We start from the raw sequence: 23,002 nt of genomic DNA, 5'->3' as shown, positions 1-23,002 counted from the left end.
AACATGGCTATAGTGGGAGTTGGTATTCAGGTGGGTTGTAATTGGTCTTGGGTTTCCTCCATACCCTGAAGTGCATCAAGCCTCACTGCTGGCAGTCTTCCATCTCCTGCCTGGGTAACTCTTCACATGATGGTACCCAGTGGACACGCACAAAGAGTATTTGTCATTTTTCTAACTCACATACTGTCTGTAATGTAATAATTAAATTATGATGATCATAAATAAATATTATCAGCCTTCTGCATTATTTCATTTTAAACCTCAAACCAACAGCATCTCTTCTTCCCTCTTTATAGAAGAATAATTGAAATCATGGGGAGACTATGCCATGATTATACTGCTAGTAAATGGTGAAGTTGGGACTCGAGGTCTGGTCCAGTTTGGCTCCAGTAATAGCTATTCAGGAAGTCGTAAATCCACAAGAATAACTAGATGTGGCATTTTGTGGAAGCAGGCATTTCTTCGAGACAACATAATGGCACTGTGCTTAGTCCACAAATAAAAAAATATATGAGTAAAAACCATAGGAAAAAAACACATTTGCATGGCACTTTACAGGTGGTAAAATACTGTTATGTACATAAATTCAATCTCTTTAACAACTACTTGAAATGCATACTATTATAGTCTTCTTCAAACAGAGCAGACTGAAGCTTGAGAAGTTAAATGACCTATCCAACACCATTCATTAGGAAGGCTGTGTATGGAAATATGAACAGATGGTTTAATCCAGATCTGGGGATCATCAGAGAAAATGAGGTAGAAACAAAAGCGGTAGAATATTTTGAAGGTACTAGTGTAGTATGGTTAAAGAGTCCACCTGCAGCTCTAAGTTGGGCAAAAGGAAGTAAAGCGAAAAGGAGTTGATTAGCCTGAGTGAAAGAAGAGTATAGAAAACATCAGTGACCTCCTGTGACTTCCTCATCTCTAATTTTATAGTATAAATGAATGGGAAATGCACATTTCACACCTAAATATTCTTTACGACATTTGTCCCTGAAAAAAATAAATCAGTTCTAAAAAGGAAGGGTCAGCTGCATAAAATCTGCCTGAGCTATGTGAATCAACAAGCCTTAGTTGTGAAATCCCAAAGTTGCTATATCATTAAAATGTGGTTGACTTTAGAAACATCTAGTTACAAATGAAAATACATTGGGGAGAATTAAGCAAGCAGGCTGAAGTCGATGGATCTTTTCACAGTATAATTCAGTAGTGTTTTGGTCTCTTTTAGAAGAAAGTTCTAGGAGGTAATGTGAGCCATTCTGAAATTAGAGGTCGACAGAACCCTGGGAAATTTGAGAGGTTTGGGAAAGGGAGCAGTCTTCACCAAATATATGCCCCTCCTCACTTCTCAACCTTAGGTGATGCTTTAATTTCCCCATCAGGACTCAATATATCATGAAGAATTTCACAGATGAATATGTAGATTTCTATCCCAGGAGATGGCACCCCTGCCAGTAATGAACAAGTATATATTTTAGATGCATTTGGGGAATTACACTGAGGGTGATCCCGTGGAAGATTATGTTTACAGGTCATACGGTGCCTGGAAAAGAGAGTGACATTAAAGATGGGGAAGAGGGAGACAGAAAGAGATGTGGGGGGCTTCAAATACAAAGCTCTGTCGTGTGTCTTGGTTCAGGTGGCTGAGAGGCTTGGCCACTCTGCATATAAAGCTACCTGGTTTTCTGCATCACTAAACAGGTTAAACATGTTCCCAGGTGTCTAGAAAACCCAGCATACTTGTTTTGTTGAAAGGTACGGTGTGTTAAACTGGAAAGTCTTTTGGTCTTTTTAACTCTTACATCATTCTTACATACTAACTGTCATCAACTTCCCATAGGTGGTGAAACTATTTAAATGTTATCCTGACCCAACTGAAGCAAATTTCCTTTCCTCCAATTTGCCCATTGGAAACCTTTCTGCTATATTGGAAGGAGGAGTTGCAGCTCAGGTAAAGTCTAAGTTAATGTGAGATACTTTTGAGTACAAAATCTTTTTTGAGGTTAAGAAATCATATTATGTATCCTATATGCCCATGCATGGCACAAGTGAGGTATTTAGAGTCTGCAGACCTTGTGCTATACTTACAGATCAACCCAAAGATGACTACAGTCAATCCAAGTACTAAAAACAAATGGAGACTAATGTGGGGACTCCCCTGTCCTGCCCACGGGGATACACTGCTGTGGTGAGACAGACACATCCTGAACTTGACAAGGATGACAAGGAACTCAGGATTTAGACCTTTCTGATACTTACTGACCGCATGACTATGGGCAAGTCAGAACTTTTCAGAACCTCAGTTTCCTCATTTTTCAGGATGAAATTACAGTGCCTTCATCACAGACTGTCTGTAAAAATTTGATGAGACAATGGAGATAAAAGTACTTTGTAAACTCCATGGTAAAAAGAATAAACCAAAAACGGGCAAGGTCATATGATTAGCCACAAAACACATGCACACATTTTGACTGGGCGCACTGCCCTTTGCCCAGGCAGTCCTTTAATTCAAAACCATCGAGGAGTCATCATTTACCAAGAGACTCAGAAAGTGATGTGTTTTGCCTTCTTGTCTCGTGTGTGCCGAAGACTCAGCCACTAACCTGCTTTGAATGTATCCTATTGAACAAAGAAGGTTTTAAATCAGATGATTGAGAGGACGATAATATTCCCTCATGTCTATGAATTTTTCATTTTTATTCCAAAACAGTCAAAACGGACTATGTGGGTCAAGTCTCAGGGTTCGCAGGTTTGAACAGAAGGTTGAAGAGAATATTCTCTCAGCTTCTATTTGCAATTCAACTACTGCCTCAGTGTGAGCGTTCTGGGGCCTTCCCTCCCCAACCTCTGGTATCTTCGGGAGGATCAGAAAGAGAATAGAGCATCTAGCTGAGGAGCTCTGTCCAGAATTATATTCTTTTCTGTAAGACCTTAGAATTATTTGGGTTTCTTCTATTCTTCTCACTGATAAGGGGGTGTAGTTGTTCTACAAAACTTTTACTTTTATGTTTTGTTCTTTCAAAGGTAGACTGTGCTGTGCTTAGTCACTTGGTTGTGTCCGACTCTCTGTGACCCCATGATCTGTAGCCCACCAGGCTCCTCTGTCTGTGGGTTTCTGCAGGCAAGAATACTGGAGTGGGTTGCCATGCCCTCTTCCAGGGGATCTTCACAACCCAGGGATAGAACCCAGGTCTCCCATATTGCGGGCAGTTTCTTTACCATCTGAGCCACCAGGGAAGTCCAGCCCTGACATTTAATCAGAATTGCCTGTGACTACTAAGTGAGAAGATTTTAGTCACACTCCAAAGGCTGAATCTGTAGTCCTGAGGCAGCCGTCTACCTGTCAAAGCTACTGGACTAAGGCTTAGAAATAGAAGCCACCAGCCACAGCATTCACCACTTTGACAACAGTCTGTTGAGCAGGCAGCTGTCAGAGTGGGGATGGATGGCAGAGGGGAGGGCAGGAGATGGCGTGGTGTGACAGAAATAGTTCTAGGTTGAGGTTAGGGCACCTTGAGGGTAGTTCTGTCTCTCCTGGAGGGCCCTGGGACCTTGGGCAAGTCACTTCCCTCCTCAGCCTTCTCTGTAATGTAAGGGGTGGGATTAGAAATCTTTTGAGGGAAGTTTTATCTAATGTTAATATTCTGTGATGTTCTATGCAATTTTAGCCTCATTTTCACCCATTAGTGCTTCCGTCTGGGTCAGAAGACATCTGAGAAAAGGTAAATTAAATTGTTGTTTTGGGTTTTAAGTCTTTGGGTATTTTCCCATTGGCCCTTGAAGCACTTTAACAAGGTCCTACTTGATCTGGACTCATGCTTATTTCTGTGGTCTCATTTCCACCCTCTGTACTCTCTCCAGGCTCAGGTCAGATTTTTCTGTTTCTCAATGGATCACTCTTTTTACCCTTCTCCCCATGTCTTTATCTCCCTTCAATTTGCCGCTCAAACACTTGTGCCCACTCTCAGGCCAGGCTCAGCTTTTCTCGTCCTTGCCGGAGTAGATCACTTTACTTCCGAGGAACATTTTGTTCTATTTGCCTCGAAGGCAGGATCTAAACTCAAATGTGAGATTGCAGAGTAGGAAGGAGCTCAGAGATATTTGTTCACTGCTAAGCTGTGATTGTTGGGCAGTTTTAAAGAATCATCTTTGCTTAATGCCGAATAGAAGATGATTTCCTATAAATTTTCTCCCTGACAAGACAACTGATGTGCAAAACTAATTCTCCTCAAATACCTTTGACTCTATTCCCCACTCCCTCCCAAGTATAAGGAAGACAGCTGTTTTAATTTCTGCTAAAGTCATGTGATTATAGGAAACAAAAGGAGAGAGGAGCTGTATCCAATGGAAAGAGCATTAGAATTAGACAGAGAACTTTCTTTTGAACTGCGAATCTGCTATTAGGTTGCTGGGACAGCAGATCTATCATTTATTCTTTCAGAGTCTCACTTTTCTGACCCGTAAATCACATATGAAAGTATATCTTTCCGGGCCTGGTGGGCTGGGAGGACCCGGAGGGGTCGGGTGGAGAGGGAGGTGGGATGGGGGACGGGGATGGGGAATGCGTGTAGCTCTATGGCTGATTCATATCAATGTATGAGAAAACCCACTGAAAAATAAAAAAAATAGAAAAAAAAAAAAAAAAGAAAGTATATCTTTCATAGTGTTGCTGGGAGGATTGGTTAGAATAAACGCACACATATAAAACACACAAATGCACACACATGCACACACACACACACAAAATCACTACCTGGAACATAAATAGGCACCATTTTGGTGAGGCTCAGCAAGGGAGAGATTCCCTTATTGAGAGAGACCTGGACAACCTCGGGAGAGGTGGAGATAGGATGGTCGCCCTGAGGGCAGAGCAGGTGTCGATGTGAGAGGCAGCCTGGGCTATAGGATTATTGCTGAGTGAGGAGAACCGGAAGACTAAGGGGTGGATCCCAACCTCGCCACGCACGAGCTGTGAGTCCCGGGGCAGGTTATCTTTCCCTGTGCTTTGTTCGCTCATCTGTATCACTTTATCAATCTGGTATGGCTGCTTTAAGGATCAGATGAGATGATGTACGTGGAAGATGAAAGGTCCCAGCTGCCCAGGTTATGACAAGCAGGGAGCAAAGAGACGTGGAATAGAATGAACGGCCCCCAATCACCTTACCTACCGCCATCTGAGACCTCAGCCTCCTCTCTATGTCTCAGCTTCTCTTTCGGTGAACCTGGGATGGTGACAGTACCTGTCTTGAGGAATGCTTTTAAGTAACAAATGACAAGGCAAGTAGTAAAGCCCTTTATGAATACTCTGATTCTCTCTCTATAGCTCCTTCTCACACATATCCATACACTAATGCTTTAGAAGTGGGACCAATTTAAAAGGTATTTAGTATAGAATAATATAGATTGTTTTTTAACAAAGAGGAAATTCTCAAAATCTCCCTTTCTTCTGAAAGCAAACAACAAAACAGAGCTTCTAAACATTGTTATTTTCCCCAATTTTCTGAGCCTTGACTGTTCTCTTCTTAGGAAACTCTGCTCTGAATGGTTCACCCAGAACAGCCCAAAAGAAAGCTATTTTATGGGACAAGAGTACTCACTACAACATCACTGTAAGAATTCGATAAATTATTTTATGATGGTTAAATTGGGCCTTGGATGAGGTCTGGACAAAGAAGTGTACACAGATTCAAATTTCTGCATTTACTAATTCCTTTCTCCCATAAATATTTCTGGGTCTTTGGCTATATTTAGGAGACAGTCATTGATTTGCTTTACTATTTCTCAGTTTCACATTAATTAGTCATTTCTTACCTGTTTTCTTCTCTTCAAGTCAGTAGCAGAAGTGTGTTTTATATCTTCTGATCATTTCTTTTCTTATCACCCCCCTAATTGTGAGGAGAGTGTGATAACTAAAAACATCAAAAACTCTATAGTCATCTTTTGGCCACATCTAACGTTTGTTTCGTTATGGTCTATCTTGCACCTTTTAAACAAATTCTGCAGTGTATTTCCAGCTTTCAGATACAACTTTTTAGTGAAATGGCACACTGACCTCTAACACGCACAAACACACAAATGTGCATGAACGTGTCACACACCTACAATTCAAGAGCAACATGCAACATTGCTTTGTGTACATTTATAGAAGAAAAAGCAGGAAATAACCTATTAAAATCCATCTTCTGAGATTTTTCCCCCCTGACCTTGTTTGGTTTCTTGGGGAGATCTCATAGCTTTTCCAGTCAGTTTTAGATAATGTTCTCCTATCACTGAAATCACAAAAGCTATCTCATTTCACCACCTGAAATATTAATCCAATGTAAAACTAAGGATATTGAGCTTCATTTCACTGTTAAGTTTCTTTTTCTTTCAGCCTGGTATACACATTTAGAAGCCTGAAGTGTGGAAAGCTATGTGATCAGTCTATTTTCTCTCTTCGAGCTCCTCCTCCAGTAATTCATTAGTTGTGGTTTTTGACCTCACTGGGATTGGAAGAACAGGGGAGACAGAAATTAAAGATCTAGAAAGGTTTTTCTTTTCCCTCAGTAAATTAGACTGGTTTGTGGCAAATACATGGTGCTATCTTTTGCTTTTCACATGTGCCAAAAGAAAACTCTCTTTAGTTGTGTAGGAAGGAATCAAATTATTGGTTGACAGTCCCAGCTCTGGGCTAAGAGTATAGGCCCATTTTAATTGCTTTATTGAGGGGCTTGCCAGAATACTGTAGGAAAAGCAAAGCATTAAATTAAACAATCGACTAACATCATGACAACGCAGCAGCGCTAGAGGAGCATGCTGTAATTCTTACTGTCCTCTAAAAACCTAAATGCTGGCAGCAAACATGTCCTTGAGTCATTTTTCTCTAAATGCAGATTCAGGAAGTGCATTCTTAAAATAGGTTCCTTTTTGGAGTTTCATCTTCCCTCTAGCTGCAGGCCATAGGACAGACCTCTCTAAGGAGAATTGGCTTGCATTTCCAGTAGGCAGGACTCTGTCTTAGTAAATCCTGTGTGGGTTTATTGATTATTGCTGGCTAAATCAAGCTTCAATACGAGTAGGAACTGCAAGGATTATCTTTTTATAAAGAAAGGGTTAAATATGAAGTGTGAAATGACTGTCAAAAAAGTATTTTATTTGAAGCATATTTTATAGGCAAAAATTCTAGGCAAAAATGAAATTACATTTTACTTATGGGCAGAAAACTTTCTGATGAATGAAGCAAGGAGATTTTCATCTATTGAAAATCAAAACATTAAAATGCAAGACAAACAACAACAGAAATATGAATTAGTGAATAAACATGACTTAATGAATAGATCATAGTGTTAGAAGAGGACATATTTACCTTAAACAAGACACTAACATATTCTATATATCCAAAATGAAAAATTAGGAAGTTAGTATTAAGTCATTATTACTAATTTGTAAAATGACTTCTCACAAACCTAATTTGAATAGGTATCTATCATTCGTTTTTTTAAAAATAGTATCAATTTTCAAAAATCATTTAAGAGAAACTTGTCTTTAAAACCATATTGCATAAACTCGAATCTTTTGAGTGCCCGGCCCTGTGCTCAGTTCTGTTGTTGGTTAGTCAAGAAGTTGTGTCTGACTCTTTTGGAATCCCATGAATGGAGCCCTCCAGGTTCCTTCTGTCCATGGCATTTCCCAGGCAAGAATCCTGGAGTGCATTGCCATTTCCTCCTCCAGGGGATCTTCCCTGGAGGGATTTCCCAACACAGGGATCAAACCCCCATCTCCTGCACTGACAGGTGGGTTCTTCACCACTCATGCTCTGTGCTAAGGGGATACAAAACGAAGTAAATGACAGAGTTTCTTCCTGAAGCTTTGAATGTCACTGACAAGGTAAAACAGATTCTCAAGGCTCTGGTTAGTGAAGAGCACACAGTAAGGAGTGTTTTAGAAACAACAAGAGCATGAAGGGTCATTGAAGCACAGAGGTTACAGTCAAATCACAGTACAGGTGGAGGTGAGATACAGTTAGATGTCAAGCAGTGTCAGGTTAGCATTTGGGGGTGAAGACTGCAAGGTGAGGATAGTAGGAAGTTGGGGGAAGGGACCAGTTAAGAAAAATATCAGTGGGTAGTATTGAATTTGATGTGTAGAAAAAGATCTTGAGACTAACTATCCTTATGCTGAAGGCCCACATTGGAGAGATTGGCATACACCCTAAGTGATAGCCACAGGGCAAGGGATAGAAATCTGGGTGGCACTAAAAAGGACAGTAAAATAATGCTGATGACAGAAAGGGGTTTGTGCTTTTGAAAAAGGCCATTACTGCATCTCAGCACCTTAGAACGGTTCTTTGGGACTCAAGAGAAAAGGAGGGAAGAGCAGGTTTTAAAAAGAGTCTGATTTTAGAACAAGAGCAGGAGAAGTTGTCCTAGAAATCCTGCTTCTCTCTTCTCTATGTTACCTTCATCCTAGAGTATCACTTAAATCACAATTCTTAAGAACTAGAAACTACTTATTATCTTTACCAGGGGGGGAACTAAATCAAAACAAACATACTAGCAAACCTATGGTTTTTAATCCCTGTTTTGATTCAATGTATATTCAATAGCCAGTTATCATACAAATTTGGGGGAAATGAAAGAAGCAGTGAGATAGTTCCCAGATCTCTTAAAGTTTAAAGGTTTCAGTGGATTGTTACTGCAACTAATTTTAAGCCCAGTTCTTCTGCATTCTTATAGATTTCTTTCTTTTTCTTTCTTTTCTCTTCTCCCCCCTTCTCTTTCACATACACACATATATATATATTCTTACTATATTCTATAGCAATTTCCCCCATGCAGACTTTTAAAAATTATTATCTCAAAAAATCTTGTAAGTGTGTACTTACAACTTGTATATGTATTTACATCTCATATACCTTTTGAGCAAAGTTGGAAAAAAAGAAAATCAAAATAAGAAAACTTTAAATCATGCCAACCTGAAGAATCAAATGTTTTTCACTTGTATTTTCTTCCAACCTTTATCCATTTGAATACATAATTTGCACATACTTGTAGTCAGTGTTTGGATAAAAGAAAAGAAAAATAATCTATTCTCCTTCCTGTAAGAATGGCACAAAAGGGGCTCTGTACATAGGATCCCTGTTAGTGTCACCTCCATCCTGTTGGAAGAGTAGAGCATCAGATAGGCAGCTTGCTAGGGGCACCTATATTTAGCCAAGGTGGGTTGTGTGATAAGAGGGAGGGGCCCTGGCCACACGCTGTCTGACTCATGCTCTCAAGCACACGTGTCACTTTCTCCTACAGTTGGGACAGCCTCCTTCAGAAAAGAGAGCCTGACTGTGACTTTCCTGGGCAGCAACCCTTAGCTTCCACAGATCAAATTTTAGAAAATAACAAGCACTGGAAGCCATTGAGCCTCCAATAAATCACACGGACGATAACATCATTATTGCTTGCTTTGGCTCTCATACAATTGCCCTTTCTCTGGTTTGGAACTGAAGCCTGGACTTCTGTTCAGTGTCTTATTTTTTTCCCCCAAGCTCCATAGCAGTCTGCCAGACCACAGAAGGGATATTAAAATAAAGCTACTTTACTACTTCACTCCCTGGCATTTTGTATTCAAAGTTGCCATGGATAGTATATGGCCATTTAGTATATGCTACATAGGGTATGTAAAGTAATATGCCATTCATAGTGGCATATATAGTATATGCTATATACTGGCATATTTGAATATGCCATATGTAGTGTATATATATAGTAATATAGTGATAAGTGTGTGTGTGTTCAGTTGCTCAGTTGTGTCCGACTCCTTGGGGCCCCATGGACTGTAGCCCATCAGGCTCCTCTGTCCATGAGATTTCCCAGGCAGGAATCCTGGAGTGGGTAGACATTTCCTACTACAGGGGACTTCCTGACTTAGGGATCAAACCCACCTTTTCTGTGTCTCCTACATTGGCAGGCAGATTCTTTACCACTGTGCTGCATGGGAAGCCCCAATATAGTGATATAGTATATCATAAATATATGTGATATATTTGACATGTGATATATGGGATTTCAGATCAGAGCTAGTCCAACATAATTTGGGGGACTTTTTGTTGTAGTAATTAGCAAGAGATGGGCGATCAATAGCACAACATAATTTTGAGCATGGGTTTTAATCATTTCTCTACAATTACTAGTTCTATGAATACAGACAATACAGCCTACCAGGGCCTCAGTTTCTTCATTTTTATTTTGGAATTTTAGGTATATGTGTGTTCTCCTCAAGATTGTGAGTTTCAGCAGGGAGAGGAACATGAATGGCAGAGTGATTGTTCTAAACAGGTGATTAATGCATGGCCGATAGACATCTGCCAATGGCTAAGAGCTGCAAATGATTAACATCACAATGAAGAGGCCCTTCTTACCAGTATGAATACAGGCATATCTCTATCTGCCTTCTTCCTAGTAACACTGATACCCAGATCACAAATAAACAGTTGTTTACTTTTACAGAGGTCAAACAAGGGCATTATTTACATACCACATATTGTAAGTCTGCATTGACACTCCCTAATTTCAACTTCTTGGCAGACATTGTTTGGCTCAGGAATCGAATATCAAGGCATATATGGAACTGTATTAACAATTAATGGGTACTAAACATGTGGCTACAACATATGGCTCATACCTTCACTTATGTGCCAGGAACCAACTATGTTTGAATCAAATTAGGTTCTGTGATCTACCTTTTAGTTACAGGAATTTAATTCTTTAAAACATGGTTCACGAAGACTCATTGGGTAGCGGTAGAACTCGGTTACCTTGGGAAAGTGACATAGTTTCTGAGTGTCCTCACTTGTTCATTTGACCCCATAATATCTGCCACCTCCTTTGCAGGGCTCTTATGAAGTTCATGTGATTTGTATGCAGTTGCTTCATAAATGGTGAAACTCTAGAAATATAAAATATATTCTTGTGTGTCCTGCAGGTGTTTGCTACTTATTAGCTGATTGACTTTTTCCAACATTATTATTCCTGCATTGCTGAGCTCCTGAGCTATCTACCATCCTCATCTCTAAAGGCTATTAAATTCTAGGGAGTAGCGTCACGTCTTCACTTGCTATTATGATAATCATTACTCACAATTAGGCAGAATTCTGCTGCTTAAAATATGATTCCAGAGAGGCCTAGAAGTCTCCTTCTCCATGCTCCTTTTCCAAATAGACTTCTGACAAACTTGCTAGTAATACAAAGTTCCAAAATTGAGAATTCACTTCATTGTCACTGTTTTAATGAAATTATATTTTAAGCTCTACCATTCATATACACCTTATTAGGAATTGAACTCCTCTTATCATTTTAGTGGGTTTTTGATACAGAAAAGGGAACAGAACCATGAGCTAACAGGGATGAGAGCCAAAGTCTCAGAGAAGAAAGGAGTAAAGAGAGTTCATTGGGTCTACTGATGGCAGAAATTTTCTCTGGGAGGATGGTAGACTATCTGAAGTCTGCCTAGTGACTACTGTTTCTCTAATTCTCTAGGCAACCAAAAATCACACAGAATTATCTAGAAATAAATCTTTTCTATATAAGACCCGAAATACCTGGGGCTGAGGAAGGAGAAGAGAAATGGGTCTTACCCAGCAGGTCTTGTGTCTTCAATGGCTCTGTCCACTGGGATCAAGTCACTGAGGTAGACATTGAAGTTTCCTTCTTTCCATCTTCTTTCCACCTCCTTCTCCTTTCCGTGGGGAACAACTACTGGACGTCCAAACTGACCTGGAGCTTTGGGGTCCCTTGGAGCAAGTGTCACATCAATCCTTAACACACGGTGCATTCCGCCATCTTCAGATGAAAGGGCTTTGGTCTGACTTTGGTTGAGTCGTGCAGGCTGGGTCTTGGCAGTTAAGTTGATCCTTACTAACTCCCGTCCCCCAGTTGAGGCTTGACTGGTTTGATACACTGCTGCTCTCTGTGGAGCAAGGGAAGAGAAAGATGCCTCAGCGCTCTTCCTGCCAGTGAGTTTCTCTCGGCTTTTGCCCAGTACTATAGGAGATATAGTTTTGGTGTTGGAACTGGGGACCTCTTGGGTGTCTGTCCTTAGCTTCTCCTCCTTGGTTATAATTACAACATGGCTTCCAGACAAATTGAGTTTCTTCCCATCAGCCACCTTGGCTCCGTCATCCTTCAGCAAGCCTCCCCACTGTATCTCATTAATAGATTGCTTCTTTAAGTGATCTGAATTGGCAATGAACTTGGGAAAGGTAAGGTTCTTATTGACTTTGTGCTTATTTGCATTCAGTTCTTCGCTCTGAGTCTCAGTTTTATTTAAGGCAATGGCTTCCCCGGGTCTTGGCACTGGTGGGCTGGCAGGGTAGGTCCTTTCATTTCCTCCTGCATGGTACTGCTGCTGTGACCTGTCATTACCAAGACTGACGGTCACATCTGGGTACCTCTCAGCTGCTTGCTTTGATGTGTCACTGTTGAGACCATGGCTCTTCGGGCCCTGCTTTTTTATAGCGACAGGTCCCGTGTGCACAGATATTTTGGCCAGTGGAGTTCCCCTTGCTACAGTGAGTGGAGTTTTCTCAAGCCCCTGAGCTGGCGTCTGCTTTGGTGTCATGGGGCGAGAGGAAACTGCAGGTCGGATGTCTCGCCCCTCTGTCTTCCTCTTGGTAGAAGTCACTGGGTGAGTCTGCCTAGATGCCGGATGCCACAAAGGCGCAACCTTGCCTCTTCCCGGGGCGTTCTGTACTTTTCTTTCCTTCTGGGTTTGGTCCAAATCGTCCTCGACCTTGAGCTTCCTCTCCTCAGTCTTCCTAAAGTTCTCTCTGCCCCACACGGCCTTCCCGTGTCCCTTCGGCGGGGCCTTCATCACGCTCCTGCTGCTGTCCAGGCTCTTCACCTGGTCTGACTGAACTCTGAACCCTGCCCGCTCCCTCAGAACAACATCTGCCTTCAGGATCTGAGTGTTGGTCTCGCTGAATGAGAGGCGGAGAGCTGCCATGTCAAAGAGCAGCCAGATGACAGAAGCTGCGAATATAAATGCCAGGACTCGCCCACTTCCTCGGAAAAACTTGCGGATCTTGTTCATGGTACAAAGGCTTCCCTTGCAGCCTGCCCTCCCTCTGCGCCTGCTTACCTTGAGTGGAGAGGGAGCTGAAGGAGTAGCAGTAGCAGCGGCGGCGGCAGCCGAGTTGCCAGAAAGCGCCCCCCTCCCGTGAACACAGCAGGAAGCAGCCGTCCAAGGGGAGAGCTCAGCTCCTACCGCTTGTCAGTCTCTGCCTGCGTGGCATTCCACGGCAGAGCATCCGTGCCTGCTCAGCTGGCCCCTGGAGAAGCCCTGCTCGATACTGCCCTATGGCCACTCGGGGAGCAGTCGATTCCAGCCACCAGACAGTTCAGCAGATCACTCATCTCATCTCCACGAGCCCATGTCCACCTTCCTACAAGCCCCAGGAAAGGTGGGGGCCCGGCTGGGGCTGCGGCTTCTCTCCTCCCAGTTCTCGGTCTGCACACTGTAACTCAACACCACTTCTCATAAGGAAAACATTTCAAGCCATTACCCAGAAAACTTCATTCAGCTCTCACCTTCCGTGCTATGTGAGAGTGTGTTTGTTTTCAGAGCAATTAAAGAAAGCTATCTAACTCGGAGGGCATGTGTTCCTGGTTTGTAACCCCACCTACCACAGTCCTGTTTATTAACCCTCTTGTGCCCATGTCTCCAAGTAATTTGCCCCTGCAGTTATGGGCCTCGATGCTTCAGCTTTGAGAGGTAACAGCTTACAGAAGGGTCCAGGCAATCCTCCATACCAGAGATGGGTGTATGATTATTCACAATGCCTCTTTGAGGCAGGGTAATCAAAATGCTTCTTTGCAAGTCAGCTTTTTGTTTTAAATGATTTCATCTATTTTATTGCTAGATTCAGTAAGCAGAAGCTTAATTTGTCACATTGCTGTAAAAGTTTCTAAACTCTTACTTGGTTTGGGTACTTATCTTGTCACAGATGCAACATTAATCAGAAATTTGGATCAGCCCCTTGAGTGGCGCTGGAGGACTGGTAGGTAGAACCCTGGTTCCCACAGCTTTGTAACGGAATCTCATGGAAGAAACCTTCCCAAATTCTGATCAATTGGTGGGGGCAAGGAATAAAGATGACCATTGGTTTGCACTATGCTTTTTAGAAGCTTCCCGCATCTTTCTAAAGTACAGCCAAAGTTGAGAAACACTGTGCCGTGCTGTGATTAGTCACTCAGTCAGGTCCGACCCTTTGCGACTCAATGGACGATAGCCTGACAGGTTCCCCTGTTCCTGGGGATTCTCCAGAAAAAACTACTGGAGCTGGTTACCATGCCCTAGAATAAAATGCCTCACTGTAGTTTTTTGGGTTTTTGAACTCTGCCCATAATTTTTGTGAAATTTTCTCCTAGACAGAGTAAAACCTAATAAAAACTATATATTCCCAGAACCATTCAATCAGAATCTGCCTTTTTATAAGTTTAACTTATATTTTATATTAGAGTATAGGTGATTTATATTGGAGTACAGGTGATTTACAATGCTCGGTTAGTTTCAGGCATACAGCGAAGTGATTCAGTTCTACGTATACATATGTCTGTTCTTTTTCAAGAGTCTGCATTTTAACCTCACCTGCAATAAATACTGTCCCTAAAATTTGAGAGGCACTGCCCAGGAGCACTGTCCTCTAAGGGCCTCTGGGTGATCCGCAGATAGTGATGCCACGTATTACTGCAGTGTTAGTAGCAGTATAGCGTCCTTGCTTTGAGATATACTTAGACTCCCATAGACTTGGGATTACAGAAAGGAAAGATTTTGAATTTTTTTATACTTACACATTGTCTTTCATAGACAAAATAAGTTTGTATTTTACCCCATGGGAAGGAACCCAGATAAATGCACACATGGTAATGTGTTTCTTGAATCTCCAATTTTTCTTTTCACTCAGTGCCTACCCTCCAGTTTGGAATGCATCCATGGCAGTGTTGATGGCTTAGTCATTTCCTCCATGCATCCATGCCTCCATTTACCCATCCTTCCAACATTTTGTTGAGTGTGTCCTATCACTCAGGCCCTGTTTTGGGTGTGGAAAGATATTGAGTAAGAACGATCTAGTTCTTATCTTTGAGCTCTCATGGTCTAGTGGGGGACATAGACAGATACGTAATAAGTACCATGAAACACAGAATAAGTTGTATGAGAGAACTATATCCTGGATTCTTTGGGGATGATTTTGGGTAAAGTTATCCTTAGACTTGAAGGATAAATACGAACATAATTATCTCTGTTCATATTGTGTTCCAGGAAAAGAAATATTAGCTGGATGGTGAAAAACAGATAAATTAGCAAAAACACAGAAGTGAAGAGAGAGTACTTATGGTCATAGTACTTATGGGAAGCATGCATTTCTAAGAACCAACATGATTGGGCTTCCCTGGTGGTTTAGTGGTAAAGAATCTGCCTGTAGTGCAGGAGACATGGGTTTGATCCCTAGGTAGGGAAGATCCCCTGAAGAAGGGAATGGCAACCCACTCTAGTATTCCTGTGAGGATAATCCCATGGACAGAGAAGCCTGGTGGGCCACAGTCCATGGGGTCGCAAAGAGTTGGACATGTCTTAGTGACTAAACAACAACAACATGATTGGAAAATCAGGATTATGTGTATGTGTGTACCCCATATGCCCCAAACTCTTTGCTAAGCTCTTTCCATTGAGTATCTTATTCAATATTCACAACAATCCAATGGGAAAGATATGATTCTAGTCATCACTTTGTAGTAAAAACAAAAACTTAGAGAGGTGAAAAAGTAATGGCAGCAGTTGGATTTGGAGTGAATGAGTATATGATGCTACAGTCCCTGTGCTTAAATACTACCCAGTACTGCTTCTCTAGCTGTATGACCTTGCAAGGTAGCTCATTTTATGTGTTTACCTAGCTATACAAAAGGAAATTATTTCTGTTTTGCAGATGAATGCAAAGACTAGAGAAAATTAAAGTTCTTGTCATTTGAATGTACTCTCTAAATGATAGTCACTTCAATTAATACTGTTGCTGATACTTTGTTGTGATAGGAATGTGGGGTGCATGTGGGAGAAAGCATACCCGTTCTTCACAAAAACTGAATAGGGGACTGATGACTAACATGCCTTTGGCAATAGAACAAGAAGTACATCTGAGCATTTTATTTTATTTTTCTTGCTGTTCTTATTTTCCTTTTATTATGGATTGAATCAATAAACAATTGTTCACTAACTCTCTACATGCTCAAAGCATGAAGGAGGTGACATTGTTTCTGCCCCCAGTGACCTTAAAACTACCATGAATAGAACCTTTGCAACATAACACAGCTCTTTAGGATCCACTTTCCCAAATAAAGTAGGAAATTTTTTTTTTCAGTGTCATGGATAAGTGGCTTGCATTACATATTTAAAAACTATGAATATAGAATGCTTTGAAAATACTTTCCAAGATTTAAGTCTTATCTAACCATATCCCCACCCCAAATGAAAGCTGGAATTGCTCAAACTCCTATTTGAAAAGTCAACACTTGTTACATCCTTACTATGTCTGACAGCTTTAAAACACTGCTTAAAAAATATCCTATGTCTTCTGTATTCATTTGATCTAAGAACAATGATTTATTCCTCTTTCTCTCTCTAGTCTGTCCATATTAATTGAAACATAAATTACTTGCAGTAGGAGAGAAAAATGTTAAGAAAATTAAAGGAAATTCTTGGCTTATCCACCCTAAGTAAAGCTCCTTATTAACTGTGGCTTAGTCTTCCTCTCCTCCTGACATAGAATTCACGATAAGACATGAAGAGTATATAAGAGAGGAAAGAAATGTTGCCAAAATTCCTAGAAAAGAAGGAGTGGAATGATAGACCTGTCTCCAGTACTGATTTGACCATTAATATACATGAACACCGATATGTCACACCTGAAAGAGCTTCTCTAAAGGTTTATTCCCAGCATTTTCCACATCTTTTGTCCAGTGAGTCTGTGAGAATGTGTAAGGATGACAGAAGTTGATTATAAGCCCCTCTATAGACTCAATACTAAGTATTTTCAGGAACTCAGTAAAAAATCTCACTCTATGGCTGATTCGTATCAATGTATGACAAAACCCACTGAAAAATAAAAAATAAAAAATAAAAAAATAAAAAAAAATAAAAAATCTCTACTGGTGGTCCCCACCACCTATACATTTCTCCTCTTTTTCTTCCCCTTTCAGCTGGACTCCCATGATGTTCACAGCAATAACAAAGTAGGAATAAAAAGGAATGGAAGACAAAGAAATTAACAACTTTTACCTTTAAGAGCAGTCAAAATAGAGTTTATCCAACAGATGGACTTTTATATAAATAAAAGATTCTTTTTTGGCTTAGTTGTATAATTTCCATATTACCAGAAGAGAACTAAATATATAGGTGAGTTAGGTACTCCTGGTTGTCATCCCCAATGGTAGACTTACCTGTTCAAATTTCATAAGGATCTGCACACACTTAGTTCAAGTGGGTATCATTCTAAAACCCTAGGGTTATGAAGTGGTCCTTGGGAGGCTTTTGAAGGGGGTTCCCTAATTCTAATTTTGAGTCCACCTATGTAGTAAAAAATTAAAAATACATATTTTAGTTTCATCTTCTGTAAAATGAGTATATCAGTAGAAGGATCTGTCCTTAAACTCTATTTGTTTGCTATAGGAATTATCATGCTGATAGCTATCATTTATTGAGAATTTACTGAGTGCCTGACACTGGATTCTCCTAGACCAAATTGTGAACTGTTTAGCAGGACAGTTCTACACATAGTTAGAGTAGAATCTGTGCACCTTTCTTCTGCTTCCATGGTGAATATCTCTGAATCATTTTTATTGATAATCAGTAGGAGTTCAATAAACATTTTTAAAAAGTTCTCTTCTCAAATTTCCCCAATTGGAATGCAGAATATTAGAAGTGCTGGTTTCAGTTCCCTGGACTTGTATCTAAAGTAATGCTCTCAGAATATTTGAAGTTTTTTGACTATGTAAAGTATATTCTGAATAACCAATAGCTATAGACTTTTATAATATTTACTTAATTGCTTACCCTTAATTATAAAAGATATAAAAGGAAATATATTTAAATGTGTATTCTTTACAGAATAATGAGAATCTACAGATGCATCACTGAATTTGAATTTAGATTTAAATCTGGAGATTCCAGTTAAAGACATGGGATGAAGAAATTATTCACTTGGGAAATTTGAATGGGAATCCTAAGTAAATATTAAATATCATTTTGCTTTTTCATTTTAATATGATCATTTTTTTCCTTCAGAATTCTTTTTTTTGGTAAAAAGAGAAATTGTATTCAAAAAAATAATATGGTCTTGTGAACAAAATTTATGAAAAATAGAAAGTTGAAAATAATAATTTAAAAGCTGAAGTTTTATAAAATCCACAGATAACATAAATATAAAAATGATAAATTTATTACAATTTAACTGATTCTTCCAGTAAAGATGGATGAATACAACTGGCAGCCATAGAAGCACTGGTGTATGTATCCTTTTTTATAAGATTTGGAAGCTGGTTAACAAACAGCCTCACCGTCTAAAGCCCACAGAATGAAGACTACTGTGATCTTCCCTCCAACATATGTCCTTGAAAAATTTTCCCATGTTAGTGATGGTAAATCATAATCCATTTAGCCCGAGTTTGAAGAAAGCAAGCCCTCCACCATCGAAAGATAATACACTGTGCTTAGACCTTAGATTTCATTAATATTTGAAGAGTGGAGTCTAGCCAACATTTGTGCTTTATAGGTCCGTCACCAACTTTAATTTTTTAATATTTTATTTTGATTAAGAAACATTTAATAAATTAAGAATAAGACATCTATTAAGTATCCACCTTAGATAAAGAACTGTACTAGTTATCAGAAGGGGAAAAAATTGCCTAAGAAACAGGTTGTGAATGAACCCAAGACTTTTAACTCAAATACTAAGTTAACAGAGCCATTGGTATTGGTTAACTATAAATTTGGAGGAAAAAGGAAAATAGCTCAGGATGACTCTGATAAAGGCTGTACTAATGCAGACAGGAAAGGTATGGAGAACAATGATAGTTTGGAAAAAAAAAAAGAAGTTCAGATAGTAACACGCTGGGATTGAAATGCATGTGGAATATGTAACCACGTATATAGTGAGCAAGTATTTATTGAGTACCAACCATGCACTAGGCTCTAGGAAAACTAAGAAGCTGAAACTCACAGTTTAATGCAGTTATTTTCAATTTTTTTCACATCAAAAAATCTCATGGTCAAGGATATAGATTCTCATCTACTCTCACAATTGTGAGGTTGGATAGAGGGCACAGGAATCTAAATGCTTAACTAGGTATCAAATGAGTTTGATATGAATGGATCAAAACCTACACTTGGTTCAGTGGCAGAGGCAAAATATTTATATTAAAATGGGAAAGGTGAAACAAGCAGCTATTAATAATTTATCAGGGTGGTTAGGAAGGCTTCCTGGTGGTAATGATTGAGTGTGAATTCACCTTACAGATAGTGAAGGGGAAACTTAGGAAGAATATTCCAGCAGAGGAAAAAGCAGCCTCAAAGCACTGAGGGAAAAATACTTGAGAATGACAGGGATGAACAACTGTTTGAAATAACTGGATTCTATAGTGAATTGCCAAGCAACGAGGCACAGATTGTTGGCTGCACCTGGGTTGTGATATGCTCTTAGGTTAAGTTGGGGTTTAGAAATTTTCTCTTTCAGGGAATAGAAGCATTTGGAGCTGTTTTAAAGTTGGAGTGTGACACACTCATGTTTTTTAATAGAAAACTAGTGGCTATATGGAGAATTGGTAGTAGGTAAGGTGTGGGCTGAAAGCCTAGTTAGAATGAATGCTCCCTATTCACTTTCACTGCCCTTCTTGCCATCAGTCTAATCAGACATGGAATAAAATCTAAACTTTAATTGTAGGTGTTTAGACTGTTTAAAAGATATTTTTCTAGATACACAGGATCATTTCCTATTAAAAGAATGGGCCTTATTAAATACACAAACTCTTAAAATACAGATAAAGCACACAATAAATGCCTCTGCATGTGTGTGTAATCTCAGTCACTCGGTTGCTCAGTTGTGTCTAATTCTTTGTGACCCCGTGGACTGTAACCCACTAGGCCACTCTGTTCATGGAATTTTCCAGGCAAGAATACTGGAGTGGGTTGCCATTTCCTACTCTAGGGGATCTTCCTGATCCAGGGGTCAAATCTGTGTCACTTGTGTCTCCTGCATGTACGGGTGGATTCTTTACCACTGAGCCAACTGAATGCCTCTACCCCATCTCTAAAAGCCTAGGGTATGTTTAACTTTTAAGAAACTGCCAAAATATTTTCCAAAAAAATTATATCAGCAGTTTTATATTTCCATCAATACTGTATGAGAGGTCCAGTTGCTCCAAATTCAACATTTGGCTTTTGTCTTTCTTTTAGGTATGCAGTTGCATCAATTAGTGGTTTTAAATTTATGTTTTCCTAGCCACTAAATAACAATAACAATAACTAATGATATCGAGCAAATCTTCATGTGCTTGTTGGTCATCTGCATAAATTCTTTGATAATGGACCTATTCATACCTTTTGCCCATTTCTAATGACTTAATTTTGCTATCTATTAGGGACACAAAGGCACTTTTAAAGATGATAGATTATTGCGATCCTGGTGATAGTTTCCTGTGTAACACAACATCAAAGCTTATCAAATCATACACCTTAAAACAAGCACTTCACTGTATGTCTATTATATCTCTATAAAGCATTAAGAAATGAAGAATAAAAATAATTCTTAACAAGAAAAGTTAAGCATTTTAGTTTCATAACACTTCAGATAGGACAAAAATGGGAGTAGCCATTAGTATAGCCTGAAGTTTTACAAGAAATCAGGTCCTAGTTCTCTGTCCTAAGAAGGATCTGCAGTCCTGGTAGAGGGTCTCATCTGGGTCACGCAGAATCTATGACTTGTACTGTGTTGCTTCGGACTATCTGGGAAAGCAGGCTCTTGTGTAATTGTGGTTATTTTTTAAGCATTAACGTACATTTTCTTGTTTAATGTCTGACACTCACTAGATTTTAGGTTCCATGAAAGCAAAGACTGAATTTCTTTTACTTACCACTGTATCTTTAGAGTCTGCTGCTCAATCAATACTACTTTTCACAGTGTTCTGGGCACCAAGAATACAAAAGTGACTAAACCAGAGAAGTTCCATCATCTTGCAGTTCACACACAACAAAGTAAACAGACATAAATATGTAATTTTAGGTACTCATGCATGCTAGAAAGAAAATGAAAGGAAATAGGGAAAGAAAAATGAAAATATAAATCAGGGAAACCTCTTTTAAGAGGTAACATCTGAGCAGTAACCTGAATAAAGTAAGAGAGTGAGTGAGCCATGAGAAAATCTGGGGGAAGAGATTCCAGATGGTAAAAACAAAAATCAAGATCTGAAATTGGAAGCAAGCCTGGCATTTTGGGTACTGATAAGAATGTGAGTGCAGCTAGAGTAGAATGAGTGAGGAGGGTGGAAGGAGATGAAGAAGTAGGCAGGGTCCAGATTTCCTAGCTAATTTATTGTGCGTATGATTCAATTGGTTGAAAGAGTGGACTTACATTTATAGCACTACCTATATTACCTCACGTAGTCTACTTAAAATCAACTTTATGATTTAGGTGCTGATATCTCCACTTTATAGGTAAGAAAACTGAGACACAGTGAGATTAAGGAACCTGTCAAAGGTCACACAGCCAGCCAAGTAGTAGTGGGTTCAGGATGTGAACTCAGGATGTGGTCTAGATCCTCTGCATCAGTGTTTCTCAATCCCTTTCTCATTATCAGAGCCCACTCCTTTGGAGAAAAAATAATTTAAAACTCTCCCCAAAGAGAGAGAATTTAAATACAGGAAATACTACTTTGTATTTCTAACCCTAACCCTAACCCTAAGCTTTGGAGGGCCAGAATCCATTGCAATATTGTAGAATGTTTTTATCCCCCAAGAACTAATTTTTGGCCTCTTGAAGGTGATAACACCTCATTGAGAAAACTGCATACCCTGCCCTGTAATATCTCTTCTAAACACATAATTTTTGTAACACAATTTTTTATAAATAAGAGAATACTTTTTAATAAATAAATTATATATTTTATAAATGCATTTATAGTATAATTATTTTTATCAATAGGGAAATAAAAGGGGTTTAATAAGTAGCTTGATGAACTGCTTTTTATTTTTCAGATGAGCTAGACTTGAATATTTTTGAAGACTAGGGCATAAGAGTGGGAAAGTTGAAGACAGAGTAGGTAAAGCCTTATCAGATTAAAGTGAGGTCCCAGAGGAGACAGGAAATAGGGTTAAGAACACAGGTGGATTATTTAATTCATTTTAGAAATGACTAGGGGCATGTTTCATTTTGAAGTTGTACCTGTTCCAGGGCAGATAAAAATGAGAGGATTTGAAGGAAATAAAGTTCAGGGAATTCGTACACGATGGGCTTCCAGTGATTTTACATAAGCACTAGACAGAGAGTGGAGTTGGGAGTTGGTGGGCGGGGTACCAGGCACTTGGTGAAAGCTGGAATCAGTTGTTAGGAAGGGAGAGAAGTGCAGCTAACTCACCACAGGAGCAACGACAGTCAGGGAGCTTTGAGCATCCCACTGACTTTTAAACCAATGCCTCTCTAATCCAGGGGAAAACACACTGAGTGGGATGTAGACAGTCCCACAGTGTCCATGAACAGAGTGACAAAGGGTGATGGAGAAGCAGCTATGGAATGATGGTGTCTAACCAGCTTGGTGGCGAGGAGGATGTCATGGGATGCTTCCAATAGGAGGTGGAAGGGTTGGCTCTTGAGGCATTAGTAGTTTCTACAGATAATAGGGTTTTGTTGACTGTTTCTTTGTTTTCTTGGTGGAAGGAAATATTCTCTAATAACCACCGGCATGTTAGGGACTTTATCCTTCAAACACTT

General features: G+C 39.7%; 1 protein-coding gene across 3 annotated transcripts in view; it reads right to left on the bottom strand.

The window, feature by feature from the left end:
• GALNT5 (polypeptide N-acetylgalactosaminyltransferase 5) overlaps positions 1-23,002 on the bottom strand; it is a 104,900-nt gene that overhangs the window by 28,597 nt on the left and 53,301 nt on the right. For 2 of the 3 annotated variants that reach the window (XM_065927855.1, XM_065927856.1), the window contains exon 1: positions 11,609-13,487. The exons of the other annotated variant lie outside the window; for it this stretch is intronic. In XM_065927855.1, coding sequence (XP_065783927.1) covers positions 11,609-13,062 — 1,454 coding nt within the window. In that variant the 5' untranslated portion in view covers positions 13,063-13,487. Of the gene's footprint in view, positions 1-11,608; positions 13,488-23,002 lie in introns of those variants that run through there. 3 annotated transcript variants of the gene reach the window in all.

Source organism: Muntiacus reevesi, chromosome 3 (genome assembly GCF_963930625.1).
Source record: "Muntiacus reevesi chromosome 3, mMunRee1.1, whole genome shotgun sequence".
NCBI classification, from domain to species: Eukaryota; Metazoa; Chordata; class Mammalia; order Artiodactyla; family Cervidae; genus Muntiacus; species Muntiacus reevesi.
Note: the sequence above shows the minus strand (reverse complement) of the source record. Positions and strands in the feature narration are given on the sequence as shown.